The sequence below is a fragment of the Macaca thibetana genome, chromosome 1, assembly GCF_024542745.1.
Source record: "Macaca thibetana thibetana isolate TM-01 chromosome 1, ASM2454274v1, whole genome shotgun sequence".
Lineage (NCBI taxonomy): Eukaryota > Metazoa > Chordata > Mammalia > Primates > Cercopithecidae > Macaca > Macaca thibetana.
The window spans coordinates 119,256,424-119,267,985 of record NC_065578.1 but is presented as its reverse complement, the minus strand read 5'-3'; the positions used below and the strand labels follow the sequence as shown (position 1 = coordinate 119,267,985).

The window sequence follows — 11,562 nt, the reverse complement described above, 5'->3', positions numbered from 1 at the left end:
GTGTATTAGTGAATCTACTCATGGGGAAGATAATACTATACAATAAAAACAGACTATCTTAGTTTCCCATTCAGTTGGAATTTTTTTATTACTCTGTTTTCTATGTTTTTCATTTAGATGTAAATTATTTTGGCTTGCATTCAACCTATTTCAGTCAGTTTTTACCATAATATACATGGCTTAAGATTTATAGGAGGCTAAGAGTGGAGAGTGTATCTTCATTCATACAAATTGTAAGAAAGGAACTTTCAAAGCTGTTTTAGTTTTGCAAAGATTAGAAAAGTACAATTCTACTTTCTCAACTTTTCATCCTTGTTAAAGGCCTGGAAATTTGCATTTTTTTTTTCTTATTTTACTTTTCTATTTGTTACACAAAGTGAAATTGCACACATAAACATACACGCTGAAGGTTGGGTTTATCCATAGGTTTTGTCTTAATTATAGCTATTTAGTTTATTGAATATCTTATTGAATATTGAGTACCTGCTGTGGTCCAGGCACCTTCTTAGGTCCCAGGTGTACAAAGATGAGCCAATTATGGTTACTGCCTCTATGGAATTTGCATAGAAGTGGGAGAGAGAGAGATGAGTGAGCCAGCACTTAATAATACATCTACCTAGGATAAAATGGGAGCACGGAAGAGGAACATCTGTATCAGTGGGTCCCTGAATGCTTCTTCAGGAAAATAATGCTTTATCTATGATTTGAAGTATAGTTGGAATTTAGCAAGATAGAGAAAAAGGAAAAGGAGGTAAAATGTTTTTCAGGTGAAAGAATGTACATGGATACATACGGAGGTGATCATTATTAGCAAATTGGCTACATCCTGATTTGTAAGTATTTGTGGATTTTTTCAAACCTTATATTTCATGTAGAAAAGCTGAATGCATTAGTCTCATCTCCAAAATCCAGGAATTGAAATTTAACCCATGCATAAACTGAATTTTTTTCTGAAGTCTTTAATAAGAGAAAAATAAAAGAAAAAAACCACACAGTGTGTAGTAGATTTCAATATAGCACAGCAAACATTGATGAATTTTTTTTGCAATAAGTTCAATATTTTAAAATAGAACAAAATTGGAATTTTTAAAACCAAAAATTATTCTAGATTTATCAGCTAACTGAAATGATTTTTTTATAGTATGAAAATTCTGTTAGTAATATAAAATATTCATTTATAAGTTGTTTTTGTTTATTATATTTTCTTAAATTAAGGTATATTTTCAGTTTTTGAAAAGCAATAATAATTTGCTGTGACCCTATAGCCCAGTTCTTAACTTTGGGATCTGATATTAGCATCTCTTAGGTAGGAAACACATTTTCTATATGATAATATCTGTAAAGAGCACAAAAATCCTTGGAACACTGTTAGGAAAACAAAATTGATGTCTCTCTTATTGCTCTTTTTTTTTTTCCTTTTAATCAAGACAGATTTCAAGGAGGAAGACAGATGTTTCTCCACTTCGTTTTTATTTAAATGTACCACTTGGGATTTGAAACTTCCGCACTTCTTCTGTTTGTTTGGATTTTTTTTTCATGGCTTGATCCCAAAAAATGGAATGAAAAATTTAGTGAAAGTTTTGTTGTTTGAAATTGCAGGGTGCTATGAGAATTATTGCAAATCCCTGATGTCTCCTTGTCTGCCCTCAATTCTCCTATTTTTGGTAATAATGCAGGCAGTCATTTTAGAAAACTTTGCTTTTTTCATTTTACTGAGCCTCTTCCAGAGGCCATGTGCCAGAATCAACAGCAGCCAACCACAGCCAAGATCCTAGGGCGTAAACTCAGACTTCATCTCTCTCAAATATTGCTACTTGAAATTTGCATAAACGTTGAAGAAAAAGTTAAAAGAGCCCTGTATAACTCCTCTTCATGTATTTTAGGAGTCCCAGACAGTCAAGACATTAAAATTTCTTCTGATCGAGCAGTGGATCTAAGCACAGATACCACACTGCAGACAGGGAGGAAGATATGAAAAAAAATCATGTGAGATAGACAACAGACAGAGGCTTATTTGAAGAGGCTACAAAGCAACAAGTAATGCCAATTTAAAACGATTACATGTTAATGGCAACAAGTAAAACACATTGAAGGCTGCTCAGATTACACTGGCTGAAGTACAGACTTAATTACTCATGTTAGAAATGCCTAAAACAAAGGGAGCCTTTTAAGCCAGTAATACGTAGCTAGTATGACATTGAAAAGCATTGGAAAACCTAGGTAAATGCCTAAAGGAAATTTTAAGGAAGATTCTATCAAGTCTGGATACCTTAGCCTTATCCTTAAATGAATAAATTTCTGAGGCACTGGAACTGGTTAAAATCAATGGCAGCTTACTGTGTTATTTGCGGTTTTTATATACAATTGGGGCTGATAAACCTGAATAAATAAAAGAACCTTGTCTGGATTGAGTTACAGTTAGTGCTGAACATCAAGGGTTCATATTGTATTTCTTCAAAGTTCTTTTTGGAGTGATGCTGAGATTGGTATTAAGAGGGTATGCCAAGGGTATGTATTGGCAATTTTTATTTTGTTTGTATTTATCTTAGAGTCATTTGGGTAGGTCACATTCTCTCTGCCCCTACTCCCAACTTCTCCTCATTAGATTGTAAGGACCATGAGGACAGACATTGTTTGTTTTATTTGTGCTTAATTTTCATGCAGTGCCCTAGTAGGGGACAATGCTCACAATAGTTGCTCAACAAATACTAGTGGAACTGTATTAAAACTGAGTTTTTGCTCACATATATTGTTTATTTTACCTTTAGTGGATCACTTCTCTTTATGCCTTCAGTGCTATACTTTTTTAAAAGAAGTGTGTTAGTCTGTTTTGCATTGCTCTAAAGGAATACCTAAGGCTGAATAATTCATAAGGAAAATAAGTTTATTTGGCTAATAGCTCTGCAGATTGTACAAGAAGTTTAGAGCCAACATCTGCTTCTGGTGAGGGCTCAAAAAACTTTCATGGCTGAAGGTGAAGAGGGAGCAGGTATGCAACATAGCAAGAGAGGAGGGAGCAATTTATAGGTTCTTTCAAACAACCAGCTCACATGGTAGTGAGAACTCACTCATTACTGCAGGTGGGCACCAAGCTATTCATGAGAAATCTGCCCCCATAACCTAAACACCTCCCAGTAGGCCCCACCTTCATCATTGAGGATTACATTTCAACACGAAGTTTGGAAGGGACAAAATAGCCAAATTATATCAAGCACAAAGAAGAAACAGAAAAGGTCAATGGTGGAGCTAGTATTCAAACCCAGATTCGTCTAATTTCTACATCCGTGCTTTCAACTGCTTATCTGCATTGCTTCAAATATTCAGAAAAGAAGAAATGTTTTCTATATCCCAGGAACTTAAAAGTGAAAAAGCAGAGAGCTAGAAGACCATGTAGTGCTGAATTGAGAGTCATGAGTGTTACAAGGATAGGGGGTGGTGGCCCTGTGAGGACCAGAACCCTCCAGGGGAAGCTTTCTGGGTGAGGCAAGAGGTGAACTGGGCCTTGAAGGAATGGGTAGAATTTAAATGGTAATGAGGAAGGCAGCAATCAGAGGAAGCAGACATGTATGGAGGAATGGAACTGAGTTCAATGGTGATTTGTTCAGGAAAGAGGGCATAAACTGGGCAGAGAATGCAGTGGAAGTGGTGGGGAGTAATACTGGGCAGGTAAGGTAAGCTCTGATCTGGAAGGCCAGCATGGGAGCCTAGACTGGTTGAAGTAAGAAATGGCTTGTCCTTGGAAGAAAACGTGCCAGACTTGGTACTGTGTGAAGGTACTGCACAGACCTCCCAACTGGTTCTTAGGAGAGCCAAACTGAGATTAAGTTCTGAGAACTAAGTAAGAACTGACAGCCATTGTGGGTTAGAAAGTAGTGGGGCAACATGTTACAGGTAGTGCTTCTGGAAGGTTAGATGCTATTAGAATAAAATCATTGCCATTTTGGGGAGCTGGGAAAATGGATGTCTTCAGTCTAGTCTAGAAAGGGGTGATTTGAATAAGCTTATGTAAGAAAGAAAAGAAAAGCCTTTTTACTCACTGGACCATTTCATAATCTTGACTTTTGTCAAACATAAATCTGTGTCATTTTTCTTATTTAAAACAGCTGAGTAGTTTACTCTCCTACTTAGAGCTGTGATCCTTATCATGGGCTCTTGTGATCTAACCCCAGCCTGCCTCCCTGGCCAGTCTCCTTGCTTAATAACCTCTAGCCATATGACCCTGGAATACCAGTCTCTTTCCCACTTCAAGGCCTTTACACTTGTTGTTTCCTCTGCCTGGGATGCTCTTCCCTCATATCTTCATGACACTTGTTCATTTACAGTGTAGCTCAAAGCATACCTCCTCAGGGAGGCCTTTCCTAGACACTATATGAGGTATGCTCCTGCACCCCCAGCCTTCATGATTGCTTTTTATCCCGTTACTGGGTTTTGTTTCCAGTGGAACTTATCACTTATTACTGTCCAAAATGATTTTATTTATTAATTTTTTAGCCACCTTTCTCTTATAGAAATAAGGTTCCTGAGGACAGGGAGTTTATTCATTATACTACGGTATCCCTGACATCAGGACCTGTGCCTGCTAATAGTAGATGCTTTCTAAATATGTTCTGAATATTAGGTAGCTAGTTCCCAACTGCACGGCCCTGAAAGTGTATGAAAATTGGAAATTGGCTTCTAGATTTTTGTATTACATTGCCAAGTGATGGAGTGATGAGATTGAAATCTACTGCTTTTTGCCCTTTTTTTTTTTTTTTTTTTTTTTTTTTTGGTGGAGTAGAGGAGGGCCTCTACAAGCAGCAGATACACACAGTAAATAAGATTTATTTCAGCCAGCAAGTATTTATTGACATGAAAATTGGGGGAAAAAGTGACTCTTTGTGAGTGACTAGTTTCTTGGAGTCTATTAACGCATCAGTTTAAGCATCAATTCTCTATGGTATGATTTAATGTTTCTTTTTTTACTTTATAAACATGAAGCTGCCTTCAATTTTATTGTTAAATTTAAATGTTTTACATTGGAAAAAAGTAAATTGAATTTTAAAGTGAGGTCTTTCCCAGTCTCACTTTCATGGTTTCAGGTTATCAAAGTTTTAATTTCTCTTGGTATGGAAGATAATTATAATATTCATTTTTGCTCCTGAGTAAAGCCACGAGTCTCAAGATTATTTTTCTTTTTTAAAAATTAGAATTGTCAGTTTATAGTTGTATGCATTTATGGGGTACAAAGTGATGTTATAATTTACAAATACAATGTAGAACAATTGTATCCTTCATCTCAAATATTTAACATTTTTTAAAATTTACTCTGTTAGCAATTTTGAAATGTACAATATTATTGACCATATTCACCACACTATGCAATAGATCTCAAACATACAAAAAAAATATTCTTCTTGTCTAACTGTAGCTTTGTACCCATTGACCATCAGGCCCGTAGCTTCTGTAACCATCATTCTCCTCTTTGCTTCTATGATTTTGATGGTTTTTAATTCTACATACAAGTGAGAACGTGCTGTATTTGTCTTTCTGTGCCTTATTTCACTTAGCATAATGTTCTCCAATTCTATCCATGTTGTCTCAAATGACAGAATTTCTTTCTAAAGGCTGCATAGTATTCCACTCTGTATACAATCTACCGCTTTTTTTTTTCTTGTTTTTTGAGACAAAGTCTCACTCTGTCACCCAGGCTGGAGTGCAGTGGCGCGATCTCAGCTCACTGCAACCTCCGCCCCCCAGGTTCAAACAGTTCTTCTGCCTCAGTCTCCTGAATAGCTGGGATTACAGACGCGCTGTAATTTTTGTGCTTTTAGTAGAGACGGGGTTTCACCATCTTGGCCAGGCTGGTCTTGAACTCCTGACCTCATGATCCACCCGCCTCGGCCGCCCAAAGTGCTGGGATTACAGGCGTGAGTCACTGCACCTGGCCTATCTACCACCTTTTATTTATCCATTCATCTGTTGAGGGACACTTCCATAACTTAGTATGGGTGTACAGACATCTTTTCAATAAACTGATTTAAAATATTTGGGGTAGATACCCAGCAGTGGGATTACCAGATCATGTGGTGATTCTATTTTTAGTTTTTTGAGGAACCTCTGCACTGTTTTCCACAATGGTTGTACTAATTTACATTCCCATTAACAGAGTAGAAGGGTTCCATTTCTCCACATCCTGTTTATTCAGGCAGTATATTATCATCTAAATCATCTATGACCTCTATATTATATATCTTTTGAGTATTTTTAAAAGTGGACACTCAAGCTTTCATATATTTGTTGTCAATGTGTGGTTCCTCAGACCTGTGGTGTCAACATCACCTGGGAATTTGTTAGGAATGCAGATTCCTAGGCTCCCTATGGGCTTAATCAGAAATTGTGGGGGTCAAGTCCAACACTCTTTTTTAAAAAGCCCTCCAAGTGATTCCAGTGCTTGCTGAAATTTGAGAACCATGGCTCAGTAAATGTTAAAGGTTCAAGGTAGCATGATCCCACAAATCAGCCAAGTGGCATTAATTATTAGCCTGGTAAGCCCACCTTCTTTTCAGTCACTGAGTTTGATTGGTTCACTAAGGCTAGGCTGTAAAGTTATTTGCTAGATTGATTGCTACATATTGACTTTGGGTTGTTTGTATTTCTCTGAACCTGTCACTGTAATGATTTGTCAAGACACTTAATAGGAATAGGCCGTGATTTTTGCACCCATGGCATTCTGAGTCATGGGTGGCTGAGTCTTTATGCACTCCAGGATAGGTTTCTTCAGGCACTGGGCATGCCATTCATGTGCTTTTAAGGCGGGAGCTGTCGCTGGTGGATCACAGGGTATCTTCAGGGACATTTAGTTCACTCTCAGCTTGGTTTACAGGTGGGGAAATTGAGCCCCCGTGAAGTTGTGCTTTGCTTGCAGTTAGAGGTACAGACAGGATTTCAGGTCTCCTGAGTCCCTCCACTGCACCAGGATTCCTGCAGGGGGACAGAGCTACAGCTTTTTCTGTGCCTACAGGACATTCCTTTCCTACTGTGAGGGTTTTATTTATTTATCATTTTATTTAAAGAAAAAAAGTAAATAGAAAAAACCCCGGAAGTTCTCACTGAAACTAATAAAAGTGTCTAAAGAGAATGAAAAAATCAGTTTGAGAACTTTGGTATGGAGGAAATAACCTGACATTAAATGTTTTAATTATAGTTGTTGCATTGGGCTTATCAGTGTGGGAAGAGGGAGCATTTGAGCCTTACAGGGAAGTGGGATATGGACAGCAAGATGACCCTCTTCCTGAATTTGCCTGTTTGGGCCTGCAGCCTGGTGACTCTGTGTGTGATCCCAACAGCTGTCATAGAGATGGGCTGGACTTAGCAGAGACCTGGGTCCTAGGCCCAGCACTGCCCACTAGCTAGTGGTACAATGCCCCATGAAGAGGCCACTTATTCTCTCTGGCCTTCACTATTGGTAAATAGGTATAATAATATCCACCCTGCCAATCCTGAGAAATTTCAGGGAGTGGGAAGCAGTGTATCTCGGTGGTTAAGGGCAGAGTCTCTGGATTCAAATTCTGGCTTTCTAACTCACTGGTATGATAGTAGGCAGGCCACTTATCCTCCCTGTTTTCTCACCTGAGAATGGGTATAATGAAATTTACTTCTAAGGGTTGTTGTGAAGATTGAATTAGTTAGCTAATTTATGTAAAGTACTTAGGACAGTGCCTGGTATTTAGTAAGTTCTATGTGTTAGCTCCTATTATTATAACTATTACCATTAAAAATATTATTTTAAGGATGGGATGCATTTTCTGTAAACATGTTCTCAAATGATTCCACTACTGGATACAATACTGGGCAAATAAAGGGCTTTTATGCAGTAATTGGTGGAGGAGTTGTTCTGGCATCCAGCTTGCACCTGGGCTATTGGTTTTGATGCCAGGGATGGGCAGGCCTAGAGTCTCTGATCTTGCACAATTTATGCATAGAGTGCTGTGGTTAGAGGAAGCTTGGAGTGGGAACTTCTCAGTTTTGCTTTCAGGTTTTTATACATTAACTATCATAGGAGATGGACATCTTAATAACCTCCAAGGAAGAGTTCATGAGCTTCAATTTTGATATTTGTTGTTTGACTAAGTTTCTTTCTGTCTTACCTTTCCAGTTGTTAGGGTTCTCGATATGTATTTTGGTGATGAAAATTTCAACTCTAAAAGCTAAGCAATCAAGATACTCTAATTATCCAGCAAGTGATTGGCAGATTTTGCATAGACTTCTTCCATTCTTGGCTGTAATCAATGAAAATTTCTACTATTGCTGTTGTTTTTGTTCTTTTTTCTGAATAGTCTGTTTTTGGGAGGGCCTCAGATGGTAAAGTGCCTTTTCATTGTCTCTTAAAGGGAATGGGGGAATCAAGAGTTTGAGAATTTTTATTTTATCTCCTTCTATTTATTTTGATACTCTCTCTACAATCTGTATTCATGTTCTACTCCCCATCTTTTTATGGGCCCCTTAAAGCTAGAGATTATGTTTATTCATTTATGTATTCCATTTCTCCTTTTTTCTGGATCCTAATTTTGTGCCTGGTACATACTAGGCTCTCAATTTCAGTTTGTTGAATGACTGTTATTGCTGTTTCTGATTACTTCTTGAAGTGGTCTGTTTTAAAACTTCACCTGAAGGCTAAGTAATTCATCAATATAATGGTGATCTATTATTTATCTAACATTTTCCTAGACATTCATTGATGAATCCTTAGAATACTCGTCTGAAGTATCTAAATCCCAAGATGATCTGTCATGTCATAGATGGTATGGCTTTAATTTTTAATTGGGAGAAGGAGATGTAACAGCTGGAGATATTGGAACACAGAAAAGTAAGAGCATCATTCAAGACCACAAACATGGTTGTTGTTGGAAGATACTTTTGGAATAGGCTTCTGTGCTAGAAGCCAAAAAATAAAAAGCTGATTAAAACTCTAAAAAGAAACACAAATTAGGTGGGAATGAATGTTGATCTGGATTGGATTACTCTTCTTTGGTGTCTTAGGGTTATGATTAGTGACTTACTTCTAATGTGCATTTGTGTCTATTTTTAGCCTTGCAGTGTCGAGATGGCTATGAACCCTGTGTAAATGAAGGAATGTGTGTTACCTACCACAATGGCACAGGATACTGCAAGTAAGTTTTTCTCTTCGTATGTTTTCTTTTTGCGATAGAACACTGGACAAGATTTGGCTCTACTCCGCTATTTTTAATACTTCTGTGGAATGTTACTGGTTCTTGAGCTTTCCTGGTACAGATTTTGGTTGGGGGCGAGGATGGAAGGATGTGGATGCCAGATAATTAGTTAATAAGAACTTCTTACTATCTTACTGTTATCTTTCTCACCATGAAAAAGACTTTTCAGTGGGTGGCTAGTTAATATATATGGGGTAGGCCGGGTGTGGTGGCTCACACTGGTAATCCCAGCACTTTAGGAAGCTGAGGTAGGTGGATCACAGGGTCAGAAGTTCAAGACCAGCCTGGCCAACATAGTGAAACACCATCTCTACTAAAAATAGAAAAATTAGCTGGGTGTGGTGGCACATGCCTGTAGTCCCAGCTACTCAGGAGGCTGAGGCAGGAGAATGACTTGAAATCAGGAGGCGAAGGTTGCAGTGAGCTGAGACCATGCCATTGCACTCTAGCCTGGGTGACAGAGCAAGACTCCGTCTCAAAAAAAAAAAAAAAAAAAATATATATATATATATATATATATATAGATATACACATACACACACACACACGTATATATACACATATATACATATATACACACACACACACACACACATATATATGTATAGTAGATTCCCTTGTGTTTTTCAGTTTAAGGCATACTCTTAGAGTCTCCCCTTAACGTGTTAACTATGATCTTGTTTTTAAGTAAAACCAAATAGATATCAACTTTAATATTCTGCCCAGTATAAGTGAATATTATATTCATATTTGTTTTCTAGTGTAAAAAATCTAATTCTGAAAGTGAGACAGTGAGAAAGGAAGATGTATGCATATGTGTAGATGGGGCGGGGAGCAGGGGCTGTGAGTGTGTATTATTATATGGGGATAAAAGAGTAAAGATGAGGAAAATGCAGGCTAGTTCTTAAGAGCATTTTTTTTTCCTTTTTTCTCCAACCATCTGCTCTAGCCAAGACATTTTGTTTGTTTGAAGAAGGCTGTGAGATAATTTCATGATAGCTTTTCTAGGTTTCCTCCAAATAATTTTTTTTCTTCTACCTCAATTGAAAATTTTTGAGAGGAATATATATCCATTCTATTTATTTCAGGGAAGATGCTGGAGAAATAAGATTTGGTAATACGAAATTTCTCTTCCTTCACTTTTGTGAGGAGTAATTTTTCTTTGCTTTGGTAGAGGTACTTGCTTAATAAGCATTTTACATGAGTTTATCCAACACATTTTTATTTCTTACCAGAAATGTAATTACAGCTTTTTTTCCAGTGAGATCTGTTCTGACACCAGGATTTAGTTTTTTAATGTTATAAACAAGATTAATTTTTTCACGTCAGAAATGATTTTCTTCACTAAAGTGAAAATATTTTAAGCTGTGATGACAGTAAAGCTTAACAATAGGTTGTTTGGATTGGAATAAAGATAACATTGGAAATAAAGGTTTTATGTAGCTTAATATGGGCTGCTCATTTAGTTTTTCTAGCTAGGGGAAAAAAGTGTGGTGTATTCTCCTCTAAGAATGGAGATACAACTGGAGATAATAAGGGAGGGAACTTAATACCTTAGAGTTGGCCACTAAAATCTTGTTCAGTCTCTTTGTGGCATTTGGTGCCTTAGTTGCTTGCTTTATTCTGTTATTCAACTCTTATGGTAGTTAACCCCATTGCATTATGGTCATTTGTTGATGTGTTTCTTCTACTAGAATGTGAGGTCTTAGTCTTATGCATTTTTTGCATAGTTAATGCTTAATACAGTGCCTAGTATAGTTATTGTATAACAGTGTGTTTCTTAAACTAAAAGGTGCTAAGTAGATATCATCATGCACATGTTTCTTATCTATTTATGTTAAATAAGAAGACACTGGTTCTCTCCTTTAAAAATTTCAGTGTGGTGATTCCTCAAGGATTTAGAACCAGAAATACCATTTGACCCAGCAGTCCCATTACTGGGTATATACCCAAAGGATTATAAATCATTCTACTATAAGGACACATGCACATGTATGTTTATTGCAGCACTATTTATAGTAGAAAAGACTTGGAACAAACCCAAATGCCCAACAATGATAGACTGGATAAAGAAAATGTGGCACGTATACACCATGGAATACTTTGCAGCCATGAAAAAGAATGAGTTCATGTCCTTTGCAGGGACATGGATGAAGCCGGAAGCCATCATTCTCAGCAAACTAACACAGGAACAGAAAACCAAACACTGCATGTTCTCACTCATAAGTGAGAGTTGAACAATAACAAGACATAGACACAGGGAGGGGAACATGACACACTGGGACCTATTGGGGGATGGGGGGAAAGGGGAGGGAGAGCATTAGGACAAATACCTAATGCATGTGGAGCTTAA

At 37.4% G+C, this 11,562-nt stretch overlaps 1 protein-coding gene across 3 annotated transcripts in view; it reads left to right on the top strand.

The window, feature by feature from the left end:
- The window catches only part of NOTCH2 (notch receptor 2), a 189,870-nt gene that overhangs the window by 62,391 nt on the left and 115,917 nt on the right, over window positions 1–11,562 (top strand). For all 3 annotated transcript variants that reach the window (XM_050749316.1, XM_050749307.1, XM_050749326.1), the window contains exon 2: window positions 9,068–9,149. In XM_050749316.1, coding sequence (XP_050605273.1) covers window positions 9,112–9,149 — 38 coding nt within the window. In that variant the 5' untranslated portion in view covers window positions 9,068–9,111. The remainder of the gene's footprint in view (window positions 1–9,067; window positions 9,150–11,562) is intronic.